At 51.8% G+C, this 23,819-nt stretch overlaps 3 protein-coding genes across 11 annotated transcripts; 1 reads left to right on the plus strand and 2 right to left on the minus strand.

Annotated features, from left to right (window-relative positions):
• Nucleotides 1-325: 325 nt before the first annotated feature.
• On the minus strand, nucleotides 326-5,998 carry LOC123465910 (hypoxanthine-guanine phosphoribosyltransferase-like). Of its 4 annotated transcripts, none has more exons than XM_045166170.1 (2): nucleotides 5,863-5,998; nucleotides 326-1,273 (listed from the first exon to the last, which is right to left on the minus strand). In XM_045166170.1, exon 2 carries the CDS (start codon nucleotides 1,243-1,245, stop codon nucleotides 589-591), a length of 657 nt encoding a protein of 218 aa, XP_045022105.1. In that variant the 5' UTR covers nucleotides 1,246-1,273; nucleotides 5,863-5,998; the 3' UTR covers nucleotides 326-588. The 4 variants fall into 4 exon arrangements, with proteins under 4 accessions (XP_045022105.1, XP_045022104.1, XP_045022106.1 ...); XM_045166169.1 differs by having other exon boundaries at nucleotides 5,735-5,871; XM_045166171.1 differs by lacking the exon at nucleotides 5,863-5,998 and adding an exon at nucleotides 5,687-5,820.
• On the plus strand, nucleotides 5,845-9,490 carry C6H1orf210 (chromosome 6 C1orf210 homolog). 6 transcript variants are annotated; one of them, XM_045166173.1, is made up of 4 exons: nucleotides 5,845-5,980; nucleotides 7,298-7,391; nucleotides 8,263-8,377; nucleotides 8,517-9,490. In XM_045166173.1, the coding sequence occupies exons 3-4, from the start codon at nucleotides 8,359-8,361 to the stop codon at nucleotides 8,837-8,839; spliced, it is 342 nt and encodes a 113-aa protein (XP_045022108.1). In that variant the 5' UTR covers nucleotides 5,845-5,980; nucleotides 7,298-7,391; nucleotides 8,263-8,358; the 3' UTR covers nucleotides 8,840-9,490. The 6 variants fall into 6 exon arrangements, with proteins under 6 accessions (XP_045022108.1, XP_006068350.1, XP_045022109.1 ...); XM_006068288.4 differs by having other exon boundaries at nucleotides 7,298-7,374; XM_045166174.1 differs by having other exon boundaries at nucleotides 5,944-6,073.
• Nucleotides 9,491-19,226: 9,736 nt separating this feature from the next.
• Nucleotides 19,227-22,441, minus strand: TMEM125 (transmembrane protein 125). The gene is made up of 3 exons (XM_006068296.3): nucleotides 22,305-22,441; nucleotides 20,856-21,005; nucleotides 19,227-20,609 (listed from the first exon to the last, which is right to left on the minus strand). The coding sequence occupies exon 3, from the start codon at nucleotides 20,465-20,467 to the stop codon at nucleotides 19,808-19,810; it is 660 nt and encodes a 219-aa protein (XP_006068358.1). The 5' UTR covers nucleotides 20,468-20,609; nucleotides 20,856-21,005; nucleotides 22,305-22,441; the 3' UTR covers nucleotides 19,227-19,807.
• Nucleotides 22,442-23,819: the final 1,378 nt, after the last annotated feature.

Here is a 23,819-nt window from a genome sequence, read left to right on the forward strand (position 1 = left end):
GAAAACAAATAAAAGGAACTGTTGACAAAGATTCACTGGAAAAGAATCTGAACAAGTGGGAAAATACAGTTAGTACTACTGAAACCTACTAAAATAATTCCAGGATGTATGGTTTATCTGACATAATGATACCTCTCAGAGCTGTCACTGGTCTGAAACTGACTGCTTCTTGCTTTTCTAAACACAGTGGTACGATGGACAATGTTCTATCACTTCTGTTCTTTCCCGAATGTGTAAAAGTTAAAATACCAATTCAAAAACTAATAAATTCTTTTCTTTAAATGTTTCTTACAGATACAACTTCAATATTTTCATTCAATAGTGGTACAGTTTAAGAGATTTTTTTTATTCATGAGTCAAACAACAATTTACCCAAAGGGAAATGAGTTTACAGGCTCATAGTGCAAATAAAGAGTTCAGGAATGCAGTAACTAATATTTCTAAAATACAAAATAGATACAATTCTTAGAAGATACATGCAATAATAAACTCTACTAAGGAGCTGGTCACAGAACTAGAACATTTGATAATTTTACTGGTGATATCAATGGGACATTAGCTGTTTCCAAATTCAACTGAACTCTCATCTTAGGCTTTGTATTTTGCTTTTCCAGTTTCACTAATGACACAAACATGATTCAAATCCCTGAAGTGTTCATTGTAGTCAAGGGCATATCCCACAACAAACTTGTCTGGAATTTCAAATCCAACAAAGTCCGGTCTATAGCCAACACTTCGAGGGGTCCTTTTCACAAGCAAGCTGGCAACCTTGACCATCTTTGGATTATGCCGCTTGACCAGGGAAAGCAAGGCTTGCATCGTTTTGCCGGTGTCAATGATATCTTCCACAATCAAGACATTCTTTCCAGTCAGAGTTGAGAGATCATCTCCACCAATCACTTTTATGTCGCCTGTTGACTGGTCATTACAGTAGCTCTTCAGTCGGATGAAATCTACAGTCATAGGAATGGACCTGTCACTATTTCTGTTCAGTACTTTGATGTAGTCCAGTAGGTCTGCAAAGAACTTATAGCCCCCCTTCAGCACACAGAGGGCCACGATGTGATGGCCTCCCATCACGTGCATCACGTCTCGAGCAAGCCGTTCGGTTCTGTCCATAATCAGTCCATGAGGGATAAACACCTTTTCCAAATCCTCTGCATAATGATTAGGTATACAGAATAAATCCAGGTCATAACCTGGTTCATCATCACTAATCACAATGCTGGAGCTGCAGGTCGCCATAATGGAGCTGGCTGGAAATGTGTTGGACCTAGAGGCAAAAGACCTAGGTTCAATCCTGCCTCTGCCATTTACTCATTGAACTGTAGCACATAATCATTTGACCTCTGTTTCAGGAGTTAATATGCCGCAGGCAATAGTAAAACCACTATCAGTCTGTAGATCCTACCTCAGGACCACTCCATGGTTCATGTCCTAGGACTTCCCTGTATCAAGAACGGCACCCCCTGGGTAACCTCCACTTCTATATGCTGTCATCTGCCCACTACTTCTATTTTTTCACCTTACTACTCTAGCCAGTAATCACTGCTAAAATCCATCAATTCTGCCACTTTTTGAGTCCCTCCCACCCCCTCAACTCTGTCCACACTTCCCTTTTTACCTGGCCCCATCTCAGGCCTTGTCTACAGTTCAGTCCCCTTTATCAGACTTGCCTGCTGTGTCTCCCAACCCTGATTAAGTTGCAGGCTCCATCTTCTTTCCACCTGCACTTGGAGGGGCTAGAAAACAAAACACTCAGCCATCCTTACTGACCTCACTATAAATTCATGCTGCTCACTTCAAGTGGGTCCTGATGCTGCCTGGCAAGCCTGCCACATGCAGTTCTCTCTCCAAAGCCCCAGGATGATAAAACTCACGTCTTCTCTCCTCAAACCTCAGCACCCCTTCCCCACTCTCAGCTGAGGACACTGCTTCTTATTTCTCTGGAAAAGCAGAAGCCATGGGAAGAAAACCCCCTGACTCCCATCACTCACCTGACACTCCGCCTTCCTTTGCTCCTGCCCAAGACCAGCCCTTCACCTGCCACTCAACTCCCACACCCCTTGATTCTAGAAGGATGCCCCCCCCCCCACCCCGCTCCCTCCACTGTCTCTTCTCTCTTCCTTCTGCATCATCACTTTCCTCCCTCTCCTGGATTATTCTGACTAGCATACGCACATGGTCTAAAAGCTCCTAGCCATGAAAAAAGTCTTGAAAAAATCCTTCCACACCTGCTCCCATGTCTGCCCCATTTCTCTGCTCCTTTTATAGAAAATTCCTTGAAGGAGTTTTCCCTACCTCCTCTGCTCCCATGCCCAGGCATGGATCCAGTTGGGCATTTGTCTCTGATTTAGCAGTGAAACTGTGCTTGTCAAGGTCACCAGTGCCTCCACATGGCCAAGTTCAATGTCAATTTTCAGTTCACATTCATCTTAGTGGACCTGTCCTCAGCATTTGATGTAGCTGGTCAAGCTCTTGCCTTTGAAACACTTTCTTCTCTGACCTCCAGGACACCTCTCTCCCATCATGCTGGTCACTCCCCAGTCCCTTTGCCTGCTTCTCCTCTGCTCCTTCACCTCTGCTCCCTGAGGGCTCCAGGGCTCAGCCCGCAGCCCTCTTTTCTCTCTGCACTTCTCTATGGGGTCTCATCTAGATGACCAGCTTTTTAAAAAAAGTCTGCCTTTTGCTGGTTCCCCAATTTATATTTCTAGCCCCTACCTTCTGCTGCCTTTACGCTAGTTTATCTACTGCCTACTTAGTATGTTACTTGGATGAATCATGGGCATCTCACAAGTCACATGTCGAAAACTGAGGTCCAGATTGCCCTCCCAAATCTGTCCCCTCCAGAGTCTCCCCACAGCTACATCCTTCTAGTTGCTCAGGTCAACGGTTTGGAGCTATCCTTGCTCCCTTTCTTTTTCTCAACTCCCATATCCAATCAGCAAATTGTGTTGGCTTCACCCTCAAATTACATCCAGAATGTAGCACTTTTCTCCATTTCTACCTAACTACCCTAATGCCACATCCCTTCTCCTGGGTGATAGCCACGGCTCTCTAACTGGCCTACCTACCTCTTCCTTGGCCTCCTCTCATCCATTCCTCACATAGAAGCTGAAGAAGGTCAGTCCCTGGGTGCCCAACTCTGATCACCAACGGCTCCCCATCTCACAGGAAGGACCTGGCACAGCATCGCCAGGTCTTCTCCCATCTCCCCTGACTTAATGGACTCCATTAGCCCGCCTTCCATCTGTTTCTTGAACAAGCCAGTCCTGCTTTTGCTTTATCCTGGGTGTTCCCTTTTTCTGGAATGTTATTCCCCCAGATATAGGCATGACTGCTGTCTCTCTCTTATACAGATCTCAGCTCAAACACCTCCCCTTCAGTCAACCTCCCTTTTCCGACCATCTCATATAAAATAGGAGCCCCTTCCACAGCTCCATCACTCAAAGCTATTTTACTTTCTTCATAGCACTAACCATTATCTGAAATGATCACATTCATGTCTTTACTTGTGTATTGTCTATCTTCACCACCAGAATGAAAGCTGTATGGCAGCAGGAACTCTCCGCAGTAGCTAGCACAGAGCTGACCACACGGCTGCCAGGGCTGCCACGGAAGGTTGGAAAGGTTGTTCCCTGCACCAAAGCTTCTGGCTGAGAGGCTGGTAGGTGCTAATATCCAGCCAGCTCTCTGCTCTCCGTGCTGTGGGGGCATTTAGCAGGTTGCCTTCTGCTGTTTTACAATGCTTGCCTATGGGCTGGCTGTGACTCTGTGGTGGGCATTTAGGAAATATTCATTGAATAAATGGCTGACTGATGGATGGGCAGACTTTTACTTGTTTTCTTCTGTGGGACTTCATGGAAATTACCTTCTTAAGGCCTCATTTTATTCATCTGTTAAGAGGGTAATTAACATCAATTTCATAGTACAGTTAGGAGGATTAAATAAAGCAGTTCATTAAAAAGCTGGCACAAATATGATTACACTTGTAGGACATATCCAGGATAGGCAGATCCATAGAGACAAGAGAAGATTAGAGGTTGCTGGAAGCTAGGGATCGGGAAACGAAGTGTGATTATTTAACAAGCAGGGGGAATTCTCTTGGTGTGATGAAAAGGTTTTAGAACTACACTGCGTGATGGTTGCCCAACATTCTGAATGTACTAAAAGCCACTGAATTGTGTGCTGAAATGGATGAATAGAGTGATATTTGTTGTAGATGTTATGTGAACTAAGTTACGCTATGTGAATACCTCGATGAAAACAACAACATCAAAACCATATGTACCATGTGCTGGCACAGTGTCCAGCATATGGTAGGTGTTCAATGAATATCTTTTGAATCCCATGAAATTTCCCTGCTTCAAAATCAACCAAAACTTCTAAACCTTCCTTGGATCTTCACTGCCTCATCCAGGATAATATTCACTTTCCTCTCATTTGTTTATTTCAGGGGTACGGATTGTTGTCATTCTAGATGTTAGGGATTTGAAGGGGAACAAGACAGACACAGACCCTATCCTCAGAGTTTATAGACTCATAGGGGACTCTGCCAAGTAAAGAGAAAATCACAATACTGTGTGGTCAGGGCCATGAGGGAGAAGGGCCAGGGTCTTCTAGGGGCACAGAGTGGGGAGGAGGGACCTAGGCTAGGGTACATCTAGATCAAGAGGACCTCACCTAGGACCTACATGATGGGAGGCCTGGGAGGAACAGTCAGCCAGGTGGGAGGTGGATATGTTGGCGGAGAGGATTAAGGTTGGAGGAAAGCAGGGGTCCCAGGAACAGCACATGCAAAGCCGGGGAGATAAGCACATGGTGAGTTCTAGGAATGGAAAATCATTTGACATGACTGCAGCAGAGAACATGAGGTATGGGTGGGAGAGTGAGGAATGGGCCACTGGCAGCAGGAGTTCAGGCTCCGTGCCAAGATCTTCAACGTCCTGCATGAACTGGTCATCCGCTTTCCACCCGCATTTCTAATCGTGCCCCATTCACAAGCCCAGGCCGCAGCCCTTGCTCCCTCTCTGCCCGTGGGTCCCTGTGAACTGCTATGCCTGCATGACTTAGCTCATGGAACCCTTCCTCCCTTAGTTATTTCCTGAGAGCCTGCCCTGTGTCAGGTGCTGGGAACCTAGAGACTGTCAAACTTGTTTCCACCCTGGGAGAGCTCCCCAACTAGTCTTGTTGGGGAGGGAGCTGAGGAAGAAATGATTACAAAATAATGACGGAAATGCTCTGATAGGCGGAGCTCTGGGCATAGAGGAGGCGGGGCTTTCCGGGTGGAGGCGGGGCCTGTCAAGGTAGGGGCGGGGCTTGCTAGGGTAGACTGGGGACTTGGGGAAGGTGACTCCCTGAGGGTCTGAAAGAACAAGGAGGTACCCTAAGCCTGGGGAGCCTAGCTTTGTGGGGGTCACAGAACCCTTGAGATCCAGATAGAGGCTTGTACCCTCTGTTCAGGTAAACACACAAACACAGGATTAACCCCCAGGGCACATCACTTTCCCAAAAGGCCTCTAAACTCACACTCTCCATCGACTTCCACATCCGCCTACACACACACACACACACACACACACGCACAAACGCTTACATCCACTTTTGCAGGCAGTTTTGATTGTGCTTGGTCCCTCTGGATTTGCCTGGAGAATGCCCACCCCTCTCCCCTTTGGTTCTGGCTCACCGCCTTCACAGGCCTGCAGAGCACCCTCTTCAACTCTGGACTTTGTACCTGTCACCGGAAATTCACTTGTTTATCAGGCCGCCAGCTTGAGCAGCCGCCCGCTGAAGACTGTCACGTCTCTGGATCCCAGCTGCACCAACCCCCCACCCGCTCAGCACTGGGGGTGGGGGTGAGACCTTGTGCCTGAAGGTTCTCCGCAAAAGCTTGGGAAGATGTAGAATTAGTCGTCCGTGTTGGCGGCGCTGCCCTCCTCTCACCCGCGCCTCCGGCCCCGCCTGCCCGCAGCGTCCCCAGGTGAGTCAGGCGACAGCTCGGGCCCGCCCACCTGGCCGGGTCCTGCCGGCTGTAACCGGAAGCTCCTCTGCGGACTGGGCACAGTTCCTACAGGTGGGGAGCTAATGGGAAGGCATTGGGGGGCCTGGGCGGGGAAGTCACAGATCCCTGAAGGTTCCTGGGAGCAGGAAAGGAGCTACAAATTGGGGTGGAGTGTGTGTTTGTCGGTGGAAGAAATGTAACCAGAAGGGGTGGGGTGATAGCCTGAGGGGGTTGTGTGTGTGTGTGTGTGTGTGTGTGTGTGTGTGTGTGTGTGTGTGTGTCCCTGGGGATAAGGCAGGAAGGAAAAGAATAGGAGTAAAATCTTAGAAACATCAGGTTGAATTGAACTCATTTCAGTTTTGTTTTTTTTTTTTTTAATTGCAGGCAAATTCCTTTACAATTTTGTGCTGGTTTCTGCCATAATCAACATGAATTAGCCATATGTGTGCATATGTTCCTTCCCTCTTGAACAACTCATTTCAACTGAACAAAACATGTTTTTTTGAGAACCCAAGGCTTAGTATGGGGCCCAGATAGGCACGCAGTGGACTTTTGCTGCTGAATGGATGAGTGAATGATTTACTTCTCCTTTCTAATGACTCCCCCATTCCACCCCCTATATCACTCATCTCACAAACATGCACTGAACCGCTGACTGCCAAGCTCTCTCTCTGCCTATGGCATTTGTCAGCCTAGTCCCTGCCTAGGGAGCTGCACATTTAGTAACTGGCGAATTCTGACTGGTGGCCGAGTGGGCAGGGCAGTGAAGGGGGTGATGAGGGGGGTCTTGGGACAGCCTCACAGGCAGGTATGGTCAGATTTGGCCTTGAGGGATGAGGGACTCGAAAAACTGAGGAGGGAGTGGCTGAGAAACAAGAGTGCAAAGCAGGACGTGTGTGTGTGTGTGTGTGTGTGTGTGTAGCATGGGGAGGGAATTGAGGGCCGTTTGCTGAATTGCAAAGCCTTGAAGCATCTGCACAAAGCTGTAGGGGCCTAGGGAGCTTGTGCAGGACTTTTAAGCTGGAGGGTAATGGGGTCAGATTTGGTCCATAGGCCCATCACTGACATGGATGAGAGGTAAGGAGAGATCTCAGGAGGTTATTGCGAGTTGAGGAACAAGATGAAGGTGGCTCGAACTGGGGCAGAGAAGGGGTGTCAGCATTCTAGGGCTACTGAGAGGAAGAACTCATGGAGCCTGGTGGCAGTGCGGTGGTGTTGAGGAGGGAAGGTGTCATTAAGGTATCGATACTAAAGACGATGGCCGAGTGCTCCCTAAACCAGGTGCTTCTCTCCTAGGTGCTTTTCTGCCTGGACACTCCTCCCAGGGCCTCTTCTGATTCAGATACCTCCAGCCCCAACTCCTAGTCCTCCAGGTACTTCTCTAACCCAGGTACTCTTCCCTTAGCTCCTCCCCTAGCTGCCCCCTGACCCCAGACATTCCTTTGGCCCAGATGCTCTCTCTACAGGTATCCTGAGCCTAGCTAATCTTGCTCCAGATAGTCCCTTACTTCAGATGCTCTTACTCCTCTAGACCCTTCCCAGCCCTAGGGTCTCAGCCAGGTAATTTCCTGATCCAGTTGATTTACATTTGGCTACTCCCCCAAAACAGCTCCCCGCCCCCTGGGGCAGAGGTGAATGAACAAGAAATGTGCCTGAAGGGCTGAGGGTAGAGGACACAGGGTGGGGACACAGGGCTCCTGACTCCAGAGCTGAGGGCCAGGGCTGTTCTGGCAGTATCTGGGGCCTCCGATCCTGGATGGGGACCAGCACCATCCTCCATCGTGGTCTCCACTTTGCCCATTAGCTTCAAGGAATTGCTGTTGTCCATCCTCTGGAAGGTGAGACTGCTTCTGCCCCACTTTCCACCCTCAGCTTATGGAGCAGGGGAGCAGCCTGGGCTCTGGGCCCTGGCATCTGAGACCTGGGTTCAAGTCCTGGGTCTTTGGCTGAGTTAGTTCACCTTTCTGGGCTGTAGTGTCCTCACCTGTAGAGTGGGGATAATGCTTATGCTCACATTATGGGTGAATCATAAGTTGTGCTCAGTAAATTCCATCACTGAGTTATGTTTCCAGCCACTTCCTGGTGTTCCCTTATAAACAGCCCATGTCCATGGCTCAGCTTGTTTTGCTCCTGTGGATAGCTAGTTATGGCCAGTTGTCCAGTCTCCAGAGTTTGCGCAGTGCCCTCCTGTGGCTGTAAGTGTGGCCCAGAACGAGTGTCTGTGGCTGTCCCTGACCCCCATCTGCGTGTGTATATTCCAGGACTCTGTCCCAGGGCTGCCTGGCATCCGGAGGTCTCCTTAGAACCAGGGCTCTTCTGGCAGAGGCTGAGGCTCACCAGTGTCTTCTGGCCCCTCCATGAGTGAGGCAAACCAAAGTGAGTGACAGTGGGAGGGAGACTGAGGAGGGGGTTGGGTTCCCCTTGGATTGTGGGGAGGACCTTGTGCTCATGTCTCTCAGTTTCCCCTGGGAGCCGATCCTGGGCCCCATCCATAACACTGTTTCTTTCTCTGCAGCCATCGTGGGGTCCTCCGAGGTCCCCACAACATCTACCGTATCCTCTGGATCAGGCAGCGGGATCCAGACATGGCTTGTGCTGGTAGGGGTCGTTCTGGGGGCTGTGGTCCTCTCTCTCCTCATCGCGGTTGCTGCCAAATGCCATCTCTGCCGCAAATACCGTGCCAGCTACCAGCACCACCCACTGCCTGAAACAGGGAAGGGAGGTCGTCCCGAGGTGGTTGAAGATGAGGATGATGATGGCTTCATTGAGGACAATTACATTCAGCCTGGGTTTGGTGGGCTGGAGACAGGGGCAAGCAGGGACCACTTCTCCCTTTGAGTCTTCATCTTTGGACTGCCCCACCCCCCATCCCTATGCTTGACAGCTTAAGGAGAGCAGATATTTCAAGGGAACCACAAGCCTCAGGGACTTGGTAGGGCTTAAGGGCTGACCAGGGGTGGAGCAATCCTCCCTTACTCGACTCTAGTCACCAAAGTGATCATGACCCTCTTTTACTCAATGACTCTCAATGGCTCCCTCCTGTTCTCAGAATAAAGCTTACCAAGGGCCTGACTTTGAAATCATGCCTCTGTTGGCCTTTGGTTTCCCTTCTTGACTGTCCCTTTTTTACTTCCTGCTTAGCTAATTCTTTGTTATTCCTCCCTCTCCTACCGTGCTGTTTCTCCCTGGACCTTTGCTCACACTCCTCTTTTGCCTAGATGCCTTTCTCTTCTCCCAAGTCCTGTCTGACAGTGATGAAAATCACCGGCCAGTAGACTCCAGGTGGTCTGCCTACCTGCCAGCATTTCAGATGTGACCTGATGATAACATTTTAGCAGGGGAAATGCAATGTGCCAAATTTCTTACTGAGATTTTTTTCCTGTCAATAAAGTGGAAATCTAAATAGTTCTAGTATGTTTTTCACAGATATTAATACATCTGTTTTCATTTTAATTAAAAATAAAGTCTCTTATTTTTTATTTTCCTGAACTGAGGCTTGTGCATAAAAATGACCCTTGTCACTGAACGCTATTACAGTGCTCAGATATCCCCTCCTTTGGACACCTGAGAGCTGCTGCCTCCCATAAGACCTGTGAGTTTCTCTAGTGGTCTCTTACCATGTTTGGTTTTCATCTTTGTTACAGTTTGAACGTACCCTTACTGGGCCAGACTGTATTCTCTGAGGCCACAGTCTGCACTTCGTTCTGTGTACTCAGAGTCTCGTACATAGCAGATGCTCAATAAATATTTATTGACTTCGTTGAATTATCATGGGCCTAGGGGTGAGTGGATGAGAGATGATGGAGTGGAGTTGACTATGGAACCTTGATGGAGAGGAAAAAGACAGGGTCATGATTGCTAGTGGGGAGTCTGGGGAAAGGGAGACAGTTTCAAGATAGCAGAGGCTTGAGTTAAGCTTCTTTTGGTTGCAAGCAATGGAAAGGAGTTTGGGGGGTGAATTAAAGGGGGATAGCTAACTCAGAAGGGCAGGAAGCAGGTGGTCCCAGCTGCCTGAGGTCGGGCATGGGACCTCTAGTGCTCTGTCATTTATGGGCACTTATGAGGTTCCATGCCTGGGACTCCCAAACTCTTGATTCTGGGTTTCAAGTACCCAGTTGATAGAATCTGATTGGCCCAGCTTGGGTCAAGTATCTACTACTGGTCTGATCAGCTCCGGCCAGTGGGGGCAGGCTCCTGTAGTCCTCTTGTGATTTGAGAAGCCCACCCATTTGCTCCAGTTCAGCCCCAGCCAAGCAGGGGGAAGTTGGGAACCAGGCAGCTGCCCAGATATATCCACCACATGCAGTGTTAGCCTTTGAGGAAAGAGCCAGGGGAGAAAGAAACAGAGGGCTGACTAATGTGTGGGGTGCTCGAAGAAAAGGCCAGAGGTCAAGGATGGCTGCGATGTAGGGTTGAGGGTGCCCATGCCAGGGATGAAGCTGAAGAGGGGATGCTGTGCAGCGATGGACGGAAGGGGAGAGACCAAGATATGACTAAAGTGTGGCACAGGGAACAGAGATCCCAGGGATGTGATAGAACGGGGGTGAGGTGGGGGGAATGGGGAGATGGTTGACAGGACTTTTGGCCACTGGACATGCGGAGTAGGGAGTCAGTGAAGCTGCCCTGGTTTCTGACTGACTGGCTGGGCACTTGAGGAAGAGCAGGTTTTCGGGGAGCAAGGATTCAATGCTGGACATGGGGTTTCCAGCGGGTAGATGCCTGGGGCAGCTGCATTCACAGAGTGAAGTCCGGTTGGTCTGTAGATGTGGCCTTGGGAGTCCTTGACAATAGGGTCTCTGAGCCCCTCGGGAGTGAATCAGCTCACCAGGGCCGGGGTGGCATAGAGGAGGCACTGAGGACAGAGCAGGGAAACACTGACCTCTAAGGGTTTGTCTGCAGAGGAGGAGGAGACAGGAGAGACTGGGGATGAGCCAGGGAGGAGGGGAGCCAACCCTATTCATTGTTCCTCAGCCCCCAGACCCTCGAAGGCTGGGAAGGTCCTGTGTGGGAGACAGCAACACTGGCTGCCCCAGCCTGAGACCCCGGAGAGGATGTTGAGTAGCAGAGCATGTCCTGGCCTCCGGGGGAGGAGCCTGTTGGTCTTTCCTCTGCCCCTCAAACATCCCCAGGGCTCACCCAGAGGGGCTGCCCTGGCTTGCACTTCTGGGCCAAGAAGCAGCTTAGCTTCTCAGGGCCTTGATTGAACCTCTGAGAAATGTGGGCAGAGGTGAGCACCCAACCTCAGATTAGAAGTTTGGAGAAGGAAATGGCAACCCATTCCAGTATTGTTGCCTGGAGAACCCCAAGGACAGAGGAACCTGGCTGCTATAGTCCATGGTGTCACAAAGAGCTGGACATGACTCAAGTGACCTAACACACACATTTCTGAGCCCAGCACCAAGAAGGGTTGGTAGGGGAGGCTTCCCCTCAGAACCTGCTGTTCAGTTCAGTTCAGTTCAGTCGCTCAGTCGTGTCCAACTCTTTGCGACCCCATGGACTGCAGCACAACAGGCTTCCCTGTCTATCACCAGCTCCCGGAATTTACTCAAATTCATGTCCATGGAGTCAGTGATGCCATCCAACCATCTCATCCTCTGTCGTTCCCTTCTCCTCCTGCCTTCAGTCTTTCCCAGCATCAGGGTCTTTTCAAATGAGTCAGCTCTTCACCTCAGGTGGCCAAAGTATTGGAGTTTCAGCTTCAGCATCAGTCCTTCCAATGAATACTCAGGACTGATTTCCTTTAGGATGGTCTGGTTGGATCTCCTTGCAGTCCAAGGGACTCTCAAGAGTCTTCTCCAACACCACAGTTCAAAAGCATCGATTCTTTGGTGCTCAGCTTTCTTTATAGTCCAGCTCTCACATCCATACATGACTACTGGGAAAACCATAAACTATCACACAATTGCACTCACCTCACACACTAGTAAAGTAATGCTCAAAACTCTCCAAGCCAGGCTTCAACAGCAGGTGAACCGTGAACTTCCAGATGTTCAAGCTGGATTTAGAAAAGGCAGAGGAACCAGAGATCAAATTGCCAACATCTGTTGGATCATCGAAAAAGCAAGAGAGTTCCAGAACCTGCTGTGGGTGGTGGGAAATCTGGACCTAGAGAGCGGCCCTGGTGGATTTCCCAGAGAGATGGTTCCCAGCAGGCTCGCATGCCTGGCCCCAGGCACGAAGAGGAAACACCATTTGGGTCCACAGGTTCAAGGGCATGGGGATGCGGGAACTGCTGGGAGGCCTGGGACTCAGCCAGGCTTCTCTCTGGTCTGCCCTCCTGTGGCTTCAGACCACGACCCCAGCCCACCTCTGCACCTCGCGTGCAACCTGTCCTCATCCCTCAGTAGCTGTCACTACCTTCTTTCCCCTGTGAGCGCCAACCCAGACTGCAAAGGATAGCCCAGTTTCTTGGCAGCCTCATCCTTCTGACCCCAGAGCAAGGCCACAATGCTTGTTCTTGTGTGGAGGCCAAAAACAGGGGTCACACAAGCCAGGGATGTGAAGTTGAAGAAAGCTGGCAGAGCAACAAACTGAGATGAGAGTACAGATGTGAAAGTGAAAGTGTGAACACTCAGTCGTGTCGGACTCTTTGCCACCCCAGGTTTGTAGCCCATCAGGCTTCTCTGTCCATGGAATTCTCCAGGCAAGAATACTGGAGTGGATTGCCATTCCCTTCTCCAGGGGATCTTCCTGACCCAGGGATTGAACCCTGGTCTCCTACATCGCAGGCAGATTCTTTGCCATCTGAGCCACCAGGAAAACCTGGATTCACATCCCAGCTCTGCCATTTATCTGCTGTGTGACCTTGGGGAAGTTACTTACCCCCTCAGTGCTCCAATTTCTTCTCAGTAGAATAACGATCATAGTAGCACTTGCCTCCCATGGTTTTAGAAGGCTTAAATGAGTGACATGTGTAAAATAGAATAGAGCAAGCATCTGCAAGTATTAGCCATATCTGTAGGGGCACCACCAGGGCAATCTCTCCCCACGACAGATCATCCTGAAGAAGGAGCTTGCCATGCCTCCTTCCTCCTCATTCTCTCTAGACTGGGATTTGAACATGTCTGTTTCCCAGGACTCAGGTCAGAAGATCTAGTTCAAAGCTGCAAAAGACTAGAATTAGATGTTCTGATGCTCTCTCTTGGTAAATGTCACATTGCACTTAAAAATACGTGGGTTGTTTTCAAATACCTTTTGCTATTGATTTCTAACATAATTCCACAGTGATAAAGAGAACTGACTCAGTACGATTTCACTACCTTTAGACCATGAAATATTTGTGACTTGTGGTAAAGCGTCTGCCTGCAATGCGGGAAACCTGGGTTTGATCCCTGGGTTGGGAAGATCCCCTGGAGAAGGAAAAGGCAACCCACTCTGGTACTCTTGCCTGGAAAATTCCATGGACAGAGAAGCCTGGTAGGCTACAGTCCATAGGGTCACAAAGAGTCAGACACGACTGAGTGACTTCACTTTCACTTTACATTCCTGGATATATTCCAATGTCTCTTGGTTTATAGTCTATGGAAACTTGAATAGAATCTGTATTCTGCTGTTTTAATTGTATTGAATTGGTTCACAGTGCTTTTCATGTCTACTATATCCTTCTTGGAGAAGGCAATGGCACCCCACTCCAGTACTCTTGCCTGGCAAATCGCATGGACAGAGGAGCCTGGTAGGCTGCAGTCCATGGGGTCACTAGGAGTCGAACACGACTGATCAGCTTCACTTTCACTTTTCACTTTCATGCATTGGAGAAGGAAATGGCAACCCACTCCAGTGTTCTTGCCTGGAGGATCCCAGGGACGGGGGAGCCTGGTGGGCTGCTGACCATGGGGTCGCTGGAGTCAGACACGACTGAAGCGACTTAGCAGCAGCAGCATATCCTTCTACTTTTCTGTCCATTCATTCTATTAATTTTTGAGAGTTTGATATTGAAACTGCAACTAAACATCTTAATTTATACACTTAAAAATAATTCTAATATATAGTAGAACTATATGTAATTTTGTTCTGTATTTTCTGTTTCCCATAAATGTGTTATCATACTGTCATAATTAAAGGAGAAGGCAATGGCAACCCACTCCAGTACTCTTGCCTGGAAAGTCCCATGGATGGAGGAGCCTGGTGGGCTGCCATCTATGGGGTTGCACAGAGTCGAACACAACTGAAGTGACTTAGCAGCAGCAGCATAATTAAAAGGAAAAAAAGGGGGTGAAAAGTTCTGATGCTGTAGGATATAATGATAGCAACAATAATAACACTGATGTGTAAGCCCTTCCTTACAACAGCCCTGCTGGACAGGCAAGTCCAGCTTGATAGACTGAGAAGTTGAGGCTCAAACAGGTTAACTACAACTTGCCTGCTTCACTCAGCAATAACACTATTATCTCACCTCTAAGTCATGATCAAACAGACCCAGAGAAAGAATCTCCTGGTAGTTGAATTGGCCCCCATCATTCCTGGGTTGGCACCCCTTGCCCGTGAATCAGGGCCAAGAAGTTCCAGGTTTGGGAGAGCAGGCTGGGAGGGTAGAAGTGGTGTGTCCCATCCCTGACTGGGGAGGGGACCAGAGCAGGCTGTTCTCTGCTGTGCCCAGGGCAGGTCCTGGGCAACAGTCCAGGAGGCAGACTGGTCAGTGTGCAAACACTGAGGCCCGACTGGTTCCCTGGTCCCTTGAGGAAGCTCAAGGGGAGCCTGGGGACTCCTGTGGGGTGTGACTGGATATGATGGAAGGACCACCTGAACTAGAACAGATTTGGAGGTTTCTGGAACATATTCTTCTAGGATCCAGGCATCCAAGAGACCCAGAAGGAACGTGGGGCAAGTCTCTCTCTCTCTTCATCTTGCCTGCTGCCAGTGGGAGCTTTTAGGAGGTCCTGACCACTCTCTGCTGTCTTTATCAGCTCCCCTTGTCCCTGACACTTGTTTAGATTACAGGACCTTTATGTTAACCTCTCTCTTGCCAATGCCTGCCCCATCATGTCACCATTGCACACTCCAGGTGACACTCCAACCTGAGGCCTGCATCTTAACCTCTGCATGCTGTTGCAGAACCCTGCTTCCCACCCCCTCACCGCTACCTGCATCGCCCAGTCCATGCTTCTGTTGCTGCCCATTCTCCAGCTTCCCATGGGCTCTCAAAGCCTCCATTTTCTAGCCTCCTTTGGGCTTTCAAAGTCTCCACTCTCCAACATTCTCCAGGCTTTCAAAACCTCTGGCAACCTTGCTGTTTCCTTGTTCATTGTCCCTAAAAGTTCTTTAAAATGGTCTCAATCTGCCTGCAATGCAGGAGACCTGGGTTTGATTCCTAGGTTGGGAAGATCCCCTGGAGAAGGAAATGGCAACCCACTCCAGTATTCTTACCTGGAGAATCCCATGGGCAGAGGAGCCTGGCAGTCTACAGTCCATGGGGTCATAAGAGTCGGACATGACTTAGTGACTAAACCACCATCACCGCTGCCTCACAGAAAGAATGGGTGTTGGCCAGTTTCCTGTTATAAAATTCACAAACTTACCTGTGTCCACATTCTTCCTTCTCTCCTATCAAAATAGCATCGGGAGCCCAATCACTCCACTGTGGGCTCCAGTCACTCCATTGTGGGCTCTGATCCACTCTCCCCACCTTCCTGCTCAGGGACTTAAAGACCTACTTCTTCTCTATCAATGTAGACCCATCACATCTGTCTGGTCCTAAAGAAGCTCCTCCAGGTAGATAGTCAAAAAGACCTGTGAGTCCTACCTTCTGAGCATCCATAGAACCTAACCTATAAGACTGTCCCAGCAGACACCTCCTTGTCCAAGCCCCATCATCTGGTTGCTGCTAAGTCGCTTCAGTCGTGTCCGACTCTGTGCGACCCCAGAGATGGAAGCCCACCAGGCTCCCCCGTCCCTGGAATTCTCCAGGCAAGAACACTGGAGTGGGTTGCCATTTCCTTCTCCAATGCATGAAAGTGAAAAGTGAAAGTGAAGTCGCTCAGTCGTGTCTGACTCCCAGCGACCGCATGGACTGCAGCCTACCAGGCTCCTCCGTCCATGGGATTTTCCAGGCAAGAGTACTGGAGTGGGGTGCCATTGCCTTCTCCACCGTCATCTGGAGATGGCATCTATCTACCACTGGAGTCTCCGCCTCCACCCAGCTGATACCATCCTTCCCATGTTATAGTCGGGTATATAGATAATGACTTCCGCTCCCTTTGGAACAAGTCCTCTGTGAGCAGAGGCAGAGGCTTTCCCTGCCTCCATTTTTGCCTCTTCCAATGAATTCTAAATTACAATTTCAGCCAGGCCATTGTTTTCCTTACAGTCCATCACTGGGTTCCTCTTGACCTCAAGAAACTGTGCTACCTGCTAAGGAGACTCTGAAGCCCGGGAGGGGCCCAGGGCTCCACTCAGGTATGGCCTTGCCTCTTGTCCGCTAATGCTCCATGTTTCCATCATGTACAATCTCTGTGGTTCCTCAAAGGGCCAGATCTCTCATCTCTGGGTACTTTTGCTCTTTCTTCTTTCTGGGATTCTCTTCCCAACCTCCCTAGCTTGGCCAACTGCTTCCCATCCCTCAGGACCTAGCTGAGATGGCACTTCTGGGGCTGTTCAGTCATTTTTTCTTACTCTTTTTCTCCTTAGACCAGTCTGGGCTTCAGAGGGCAGCCAGGTGAGTCCCCCGTCCCATTCTGGTCAGGGTACCACCCTAATTAAAACCTTCCCAGGTTTCTCAGTGTCCTGAGGACAAAAGCCAAATTCCTCAGCTTGGCTGACAAGACCATCTGACAGGCAGGAGTTAAGAAGGAGCAATTTCATGAGAGCAAGGTGGAGGTTTCCTGCCCCATGACTCTCATTTTCTCATAATGAGGGAGGCCAAGTTGTCTGCAGAGAGCAGTGTTGGGGGCTGCGAATGGAATGATGCTGGGGTGTGAAGGGAGTGGAGGGACCTTGAGGGCCATGTGGGAGCAGGAGCTGGCCTGGGAAACAGGGTAACTTGTGAGCTGAGTTTAAGACCAGGCTGGGATTAGTGATGGGGAATCATGGTGACACCAGGCTGCCTGGCTCTTCAGATTTCTCTAGTAGCCACTTGCTGTGAGTGTTCATTCACAGAGGGAATTTTTTCTGGGAGGGAGAGACCAAGGGTCAGGCAGCTAAGTTGTTGAGGAGTCTGTCAAGGAGTGAGTGAGAGGATGAGTCACAGAATCTTAACCAGATGGAATAAGACAGAATGGACTGCTTTAAGAGAGAGGGAGAGAGCAGAGGTGGTCAGTAGATAACTGGTGGTGATGGAGACCAAGATGGGGTTTAGTGAGATGCTTTGAGCACACGAGCTGGAAGTGGGAGGTTGTGGGGTCGCTTTAGTGAATAAGGAAGGATCAGCATTTTCACCGCGCCTGGGCCTCCGCCCAGCTTGTTACCGTCCTTCCCGTGTTATAGTTGGGTGTATAGATGATGACTTACACTGCCCTTTGAAATAGGTCCTCTGTGGGCAGGAACCATGCTCCTCGTGTAGCGTCCTTCCCAGGAGAGTCTGACACGGCCTGACCTACGGTAACTGCTCATCCAGACATTTTCATACGTAACTCTTCACCCTCCCAATTTTCTGTGTTTCTGTTTTCCTTTAGTTTCTTGAAAGAAATTTTGTGAAAGAATCTAATCTCGTCTCAGCTGAAAAAAACCCAGGATGTAACCCCTGTTTTACAGGATGGAGAGGCATTCAGTGGTTCTCTGATGAGCCAGGAATTGGGTGAGAGTGAGAGCTCCCTCTTGTGAGCCCTGGAAGAATGAGTTACTGGGGCAGATGGTGTGGGGCCTCAGGAGGGAAAGATTCAGGGCCAACAGCAGACAGTGGTATAACCTCCCACCCTTCCCAGTTCTAGGAGGTCTCAATGAGCTGAGTCTTTAGTCCACACATCCATACCCTACTATGTGCCGGGCCAGTGTGGGGGGCTAGGAACACATGGATGAGCAGGACACAGACCCTGCCAGAAGGAGATCACCATCTGGTTAAGGGAATAGATTCACAGAGAAAGAACTGCAGGCTGGTGTCTACAATGGAGGGTTTGGCCATAGCAAAGGGGTAATTTGCTAGTGTAGCGGGAGAGGGTCAGGAAAGACTCCCCAAGAACGTGGCTTCTTAGGGCCCAAGGTCTTGAAAAGTGCCACGGCAGGGGAAGGGAGCCATGAAGCCTGGGAGAAGGGAGAGAACATGTTGGAGTCAGGCTGATGCGGCACCATGGCTGGCTCATGGGTATGTTGAGGAGAGGGAGGCCAGTCCTGTCGGGGAGTCTGCATGTTAGCCTGCAAAAGCGGGGGGCACCTTGGCACCTGAGGTCTTTAACCTGGATGCTGGGTGAAGGGTGAGACCGGAAGCTAGTTCAAGGTAGAGAGGAGAGGGGCTCACATTTGAATATGTGGAGTCTGAGATGCCCATGGAATTCCTGGTGCTCCTCAACTTGCCTATTCTCTCTGCTCACGTTGCTCCCTGCCATGGCTGGCAACACCCTTCCCCTCATCCATCAGCTCAGCGTTTTCTCCAGGAAACTGCCTTGATCTTGGCAGCTGAAAGCGATTTTCCTGTCAGAGCCTCAGTAGCTCCACATTTAACACCTCTTAGGCAGCACGTCTGCCTGGCTTCCCCGCCACTCCTGGTTTCCTCAGTGGGGTATCCCACGGTCTTCACCTTGTGAAGCAGGAAGTGATGAAACAATAGCTCACGCAACGAGTGTCCCTGCACCTGCAGAGGGAGAGCCCTTTCAGGGCTGACCTTAAGCAGGAAGAGACTCTTATGCCCCAGCGGACATCCAACACTCCTCCCATGCCTGGGAACCCAGAGGCAGGCCAGCCGGTGCTGCGATTACACAGACCAGGATGTTCTGGTTTCAGAGGTGGGGTTGGGAGCTGCAGCCTCTGGAGAAACCAGCCAATAAAACCTAAATACTCAGGCTTCATGTGGAACCAGCACCTAAGCAGATGAGGACCCATCAGCCTCCCCACCCACGCCGCCTTCTCCCTGGGACCAGAGGCCCACCACCTTCCTGAGGGTGGGCAGCCCCTCACCCGTCCCCTCTCCAGCTTCCTAGTACTTATGAGGAGAAGCCACAGGCCCGGCTGAGGACACCTTCAAGGTACCTCTGTCGGCCTGAGAGAGGCACAAAGTGTCCCATTTGGGAGGGATGGCTGTGCGGGAAGGGGCAGGGCCAGGGGAAGGGATGGCCTCTAAGGGAGATGCTTAAAGACAATGTTAGTAATAGTGGCCACCACTTTTATTGCACACCTGCCGTGGGCCCAGCCCTTCCACACAGCATGTCGTTTGATCCTAGCAATCGATGACCATGACTGTTTCTCTTCAGAGACTGGGGCTCAGAGAGGTTAAGCCACTTGCCCAAGGCCCTCGGCTGGTGAGTGGTAGAGGGGTCACTGCCACCCCGGCCTGTCATGCCAGAACCCGTGTTCTGTCCACTTTGCCGCCACAGTCTCCTCGATGAAGAGGGCTCACTTTGCAGTCTCCGGGGGTGGGCAGCGTCCTCTCCTAGGCAAACAGGTGATGGGTGTTACAGGCGGAGCTGGCTCTCAGAGGTGTTAGGAACAGGGGTCAAGAATCTTCAGGGATCCCAGACCCTACTCTGCTGAGAGGCTTGGGACACCAACAGGCAGACCGTGACAGCTCCATGAGCTCCAAGGAGAAGCAGCCCTCTCCTTGGGATGTGACGTGTGGGTGCATGCCGGCTCCTCGTCACAGGTTATGCACACACACTCACTCACGCTCGGGCACAGTTCTCTGGAGGCTGAGGGCAGGTCGGGGGAAGGAGGGCCAGGGCTCAGTCAGATGAGGCTGGCGATGCTGGACGTGGTCTCGTGACGCTGACCGGCCGACAGCTGTCCTGAGATGCTGAAGACGCTGCCGTTGTCGCTGCGGTCACTGCGGGTGGCGGGGGCGGCCGTGCGGGTTGGGGGGCAGTGTCCACTCACAGCCACCTGATACAGCAGCAGGCCCAGCAGCAAGAGTGCCCCAGAGGCAGCCAGGGTGATGCCCACGGACAGCATGGCAGCCAGCGGCCGGGCCGGGGCAGGGGCGGCAGCCAGCCCGGCCAGCGTCAGGCCGGTGACCAGCAGCACCAGGCCGCTGAGCAGCACCACCAGGGCATCCGCACCTCCTCCGCTGCGCAACAGGGCCACGTGGTGAGGCTGGCGGATGCAGTTCATGTCCTGCACGGCCGAGCTCATCAGCTGCTTAACCAGGACCAGCAGGGCCAGCAGGCAGAGCACCGTGCCCACTGCCAGGCGCCACTCCCCCGAGCGGCTGCTGGTGGAGGACAGCAGGGCCACGCCACCCGCCCCACAGCCCGCCACGAGGCCCACGGCCACGGCGAAGCAGAGCCCTGAGCGCCGCGGCTGCTGGGACCACCACAGCTCCACCTGCTCCGCCAGCACATCAGGGGGCAGCCCCCGGCCCCGCGGGGCCTGAGCCTCTCCTTCAGACATGGCTGATCTGGCACGAGTGAGGGCAGAGGGCAGCGTCAGGGGGCAGAGGTGCAGGTCATGGCCTGGAGCCCCCACCACCTGCGTGGCAGCTAGAGGCCCAGAGTCTCATTCCTCGCAGGGTCCAGGGTCTGGTCACCATCACCTGCCAGGGAAGAATCACACTTGCTATCTCCCCAGCCCACCTTCCCCTCATGGTCTCTCCTGGGAGCCTTGGGGATGCTCCCGTGTCCCCTGGGAATCCTCCCGTGTGTGTCCCCTGCAATCCTCCCGGGCACCCAAGTTCCTCCCTAGCACTTTCCCTTGGGAATGCCTCTCCAGAGACCCTAGAAGAGCTCCTCCACCCAAAACACCCCCAGCCCTCTAGGGAACCCCCTGTCCAACCCCTGACCTCTCTGGCTCTCGCTGTCTCAGTTGCCTGTCCCATTCCGGCTGGCCGATGGAGCCGGTGTCACGGTGGATGATGGGACTGGAGGAAGACTCGCAGATAAAGCCTCATTCAGGATCTGACTCACATGGCCTCAGCTGTCACCGCTGGCTCCTGGGGGGAGGGTTATGGGGAGGGAGGGGGCTTATGATTTAACCCTTCTGGAACCAGCAGCCTGACCCTGCATCTTCTCTCTTGGGGCTGCGGCTCCTTCTCTGTGAGTTAGGATCTGACCCCGTAATACCCTCCTTCCCCTTGAGGTCCCATCCAATCTCATAGCCACAGCTACTGGCTCCCGAATCCCACTCTCTGCCAAACCCAGAGCTCCCTCCCAAGCTCCAGACCTGTAAGATGGTCGTCACTTTGACGTCCCATAGGCACCTCTGACACAACAGGTCCCAACCCAAGCTTGTCATCTTACCCGAACCTGCTCCTCCTTTGTGCTCCTCCCGTGGGCACGTCCTGGGGACGCCACCTCTGAACATTTTTCCATCTCAGCCCTGCCCTCATCCCCCTGCTCCTGCACTTCAGCTTCTGTCCCCGCACAACTCCATCACTGCTCTTCCTGCCTCCCCCACGCTTCTCCTCTCACCGCCCCCCCACGCCACAATTTCTCTAACGTGGTACAAAGGGAAGGAGGGCTCTGGACTGGTCCCCCGACTGCATCCCTCCACCGTGGGTGTGTGGGCGAGGGATCTTGCAGTGGTTCCTCATCGAACACGTCCTCCAGAGGCCAGTCAGAGTGACTCCCACAGGGCAAAGTACAGCATTCCAGGCCCTGCCACAAGGAGCCCCAGTTTCCAGCATGGGTGCTGCTGTGATGAGTGCTGGGCTGCGGGTTAGTCAGAGAGGGAGGTCTGACCCCCCCTGCAGGAGGTCAGAAAAGCCCCCATGAGTTCACCTCTTGGACCTCAGGCTCCTAATCTGAAAAGTGAGGCCAATAACCTTTATCTGGGGGGAGGGGGCATTAAAAATCTCCAGGTCAGAATTTCAGTGGGAATTCTAGGGCCTGCAAAGATGCCCAGAGTGTGCTTTCTGAATAAAAGAACCCAGCATTCTTTCATCCAATTCAGGACGAAGACTACTGCTTTATATGGAGGACGCAGGCCCTAGGTCATTCTGGGAACATGACTTCATGACTGTACATGCGTTACACCCCTGATGAGGTATCTGTTGTCCCAATCCCTCAGCAGGGGCTGCCTGGCACATGAGGTAGGAGGGGGAGCTGCAGGTGGGGGAGGGGCCGAGGAGGGGCCCTGGAATCAGTCCCAGCTTCCCCAGGACTGTGACTTCTCTGGTCTGAAAGTGCTGCACAGTTGTGCTGGGACCGCAGACGCGAGGTTGGGGGTTCTCAAGGGAAGAGCCAGTGGGAGAAGGTGGGCTGGCAGGGGTAGGGGATCATGGGGCACTCACAAGAAGCCTGGAGTTGTTGGATCCGATCCCGAGCAGTCAGGGCGGGCAGGTGGGGCATTCCAGCTCTGTTTCCGGGGAGGTGCTTCACCTGCCTAACCTGCGTCTAGGTGAGCTAAGGTGGGGGAGGGGGAGGAGGATCAACAGGTGTTTCCAAGGCAGAGCCTGAGCCGATTGGCTGACGTGGCACTGCTCCTTCTGCAGGGCTGAGGCATTCCAGGGAAGGGAGGGGCTTCTGTTTGCTGCTGTTAGGGCTCGAACACAATTCCTAGACCTGGACAGCAGGAGGAATGCTGTCCATCTGCCCCAGAGCCTGGGCCTGAGCCCATCCCCCAGCTCCAACCTCTGTTTGGCTTTAACTCCAGCCTGTAACCCAACCCCAAAACCCAGCTGCAGTTTTAAACCCTACCTAGAACTCCTGGATCTAACTGAGGCCCCTACCTCACATCTCAGCCCCAACTCTGAATCTCAAATCCCAATCCTAACCCCAGCCTCATTTCCAAATCCAATTCCAGTCCCAGCCCCAGATTCCAACCCCAAATCTGGCTTGAAACCTCAGTCCCAAATTCTGGAATTAGGTCTTGGACTGCAACCTCATCCTTGGCCCCAAACTTGACCCGTTTCTGAATGTAGCCCCCAAATTCTAACTCCAAACTCAAATTCTGCCTCTGCCCCAAATTCCAAAACCAGCTGTCCCACAAACCCAGCCCCACCACTTCCTTGTCACTTTCCCCTAGGCAGGAGCCCCCCCAAGACCCTTGCCCACTTTCCTTCTAAGCCTCAAGGGCCTGACCAAGATAGCTTTGCCCCAAGTCTTGGTCCCGCTGAGGAGGCAGGGTTTGAGTGGACAGGGAGAAGTGGGTAATGGCTCTTCAGGTAGAAAGCAAGGGTTTCCTTGCTTAAAACACTTGCAGAATAAACACTTGGGGATAAATGCCTTTCTCCTTCACAGGCTCACAAAACCCATCAGCACCGGCCAGTCATTTTCCTCTGGCCCCTGCCTTGCAGCCAGAATGCCTTTCTTTCAGTTATGCATGCTCTGCATTGCTCTGCCCTTTTGCTTGGTTTTTGAACTCAGAGTTCCTTCTCCCTGGGATATTTACAACACCCTCGACTTCAGTCTGACCAACTAGAATTCTTCAGCTGAGATGTCACCTCCTCCAGGAAGCTCTCCTTGACCTCCAGGCTGGTTCAGGTGCCTCCCTGGGGTGCCCATGGTCCTGGGGCTTCCCCTGCCACTGCTCTCACTGCATGTACTAAGAGTGCCCTTATTTACTAACCTGTCACCCCTCACTAGAAAAGACCCTGATGCTGGGAAAGACGGAAGGCAGGAGGAGAAGGGGATGACAGAGGGCGAGATGGTTGGATGGCATCACCGACGCAATGGACATGAGTTTGAGCAAGCCCTGAGAAATGGTGAAGGACAGGGAAGCCTGGCGTGCTGCAGTTCATGGGGTCACAAGGAGTCAGACACGACTGAGTGACTGAACAACGGCAATACCCCTCAATACACGTTCC

This window comes from Bubalus bubalis, chromosome 6 (genome assembly GCF_019923935.1).
Source record: "Bubalus bubalis isolate 160015118507 breed Murrah chromosome 6, NDDB_SH_1, whole genome shotgun sequence".
In the NCBI taxonomy this organism is placed as follows: Eukaryota; Metazoa; Chordata; class Mammalia; order Artiodactyla; family Bovidae; genus Bubalus; species Bubalus bubalis.

What these genes read in the sequence shown, in the direction of transcription:
- TMEM125 (XM_006068296.3), bottom strand. Translation starts at nt 20,467, where the DNA reads ATGTCTGAAGGAGAGGCTCAGGCCCCGCGGGGCCGGGGGCTGCCCCCT.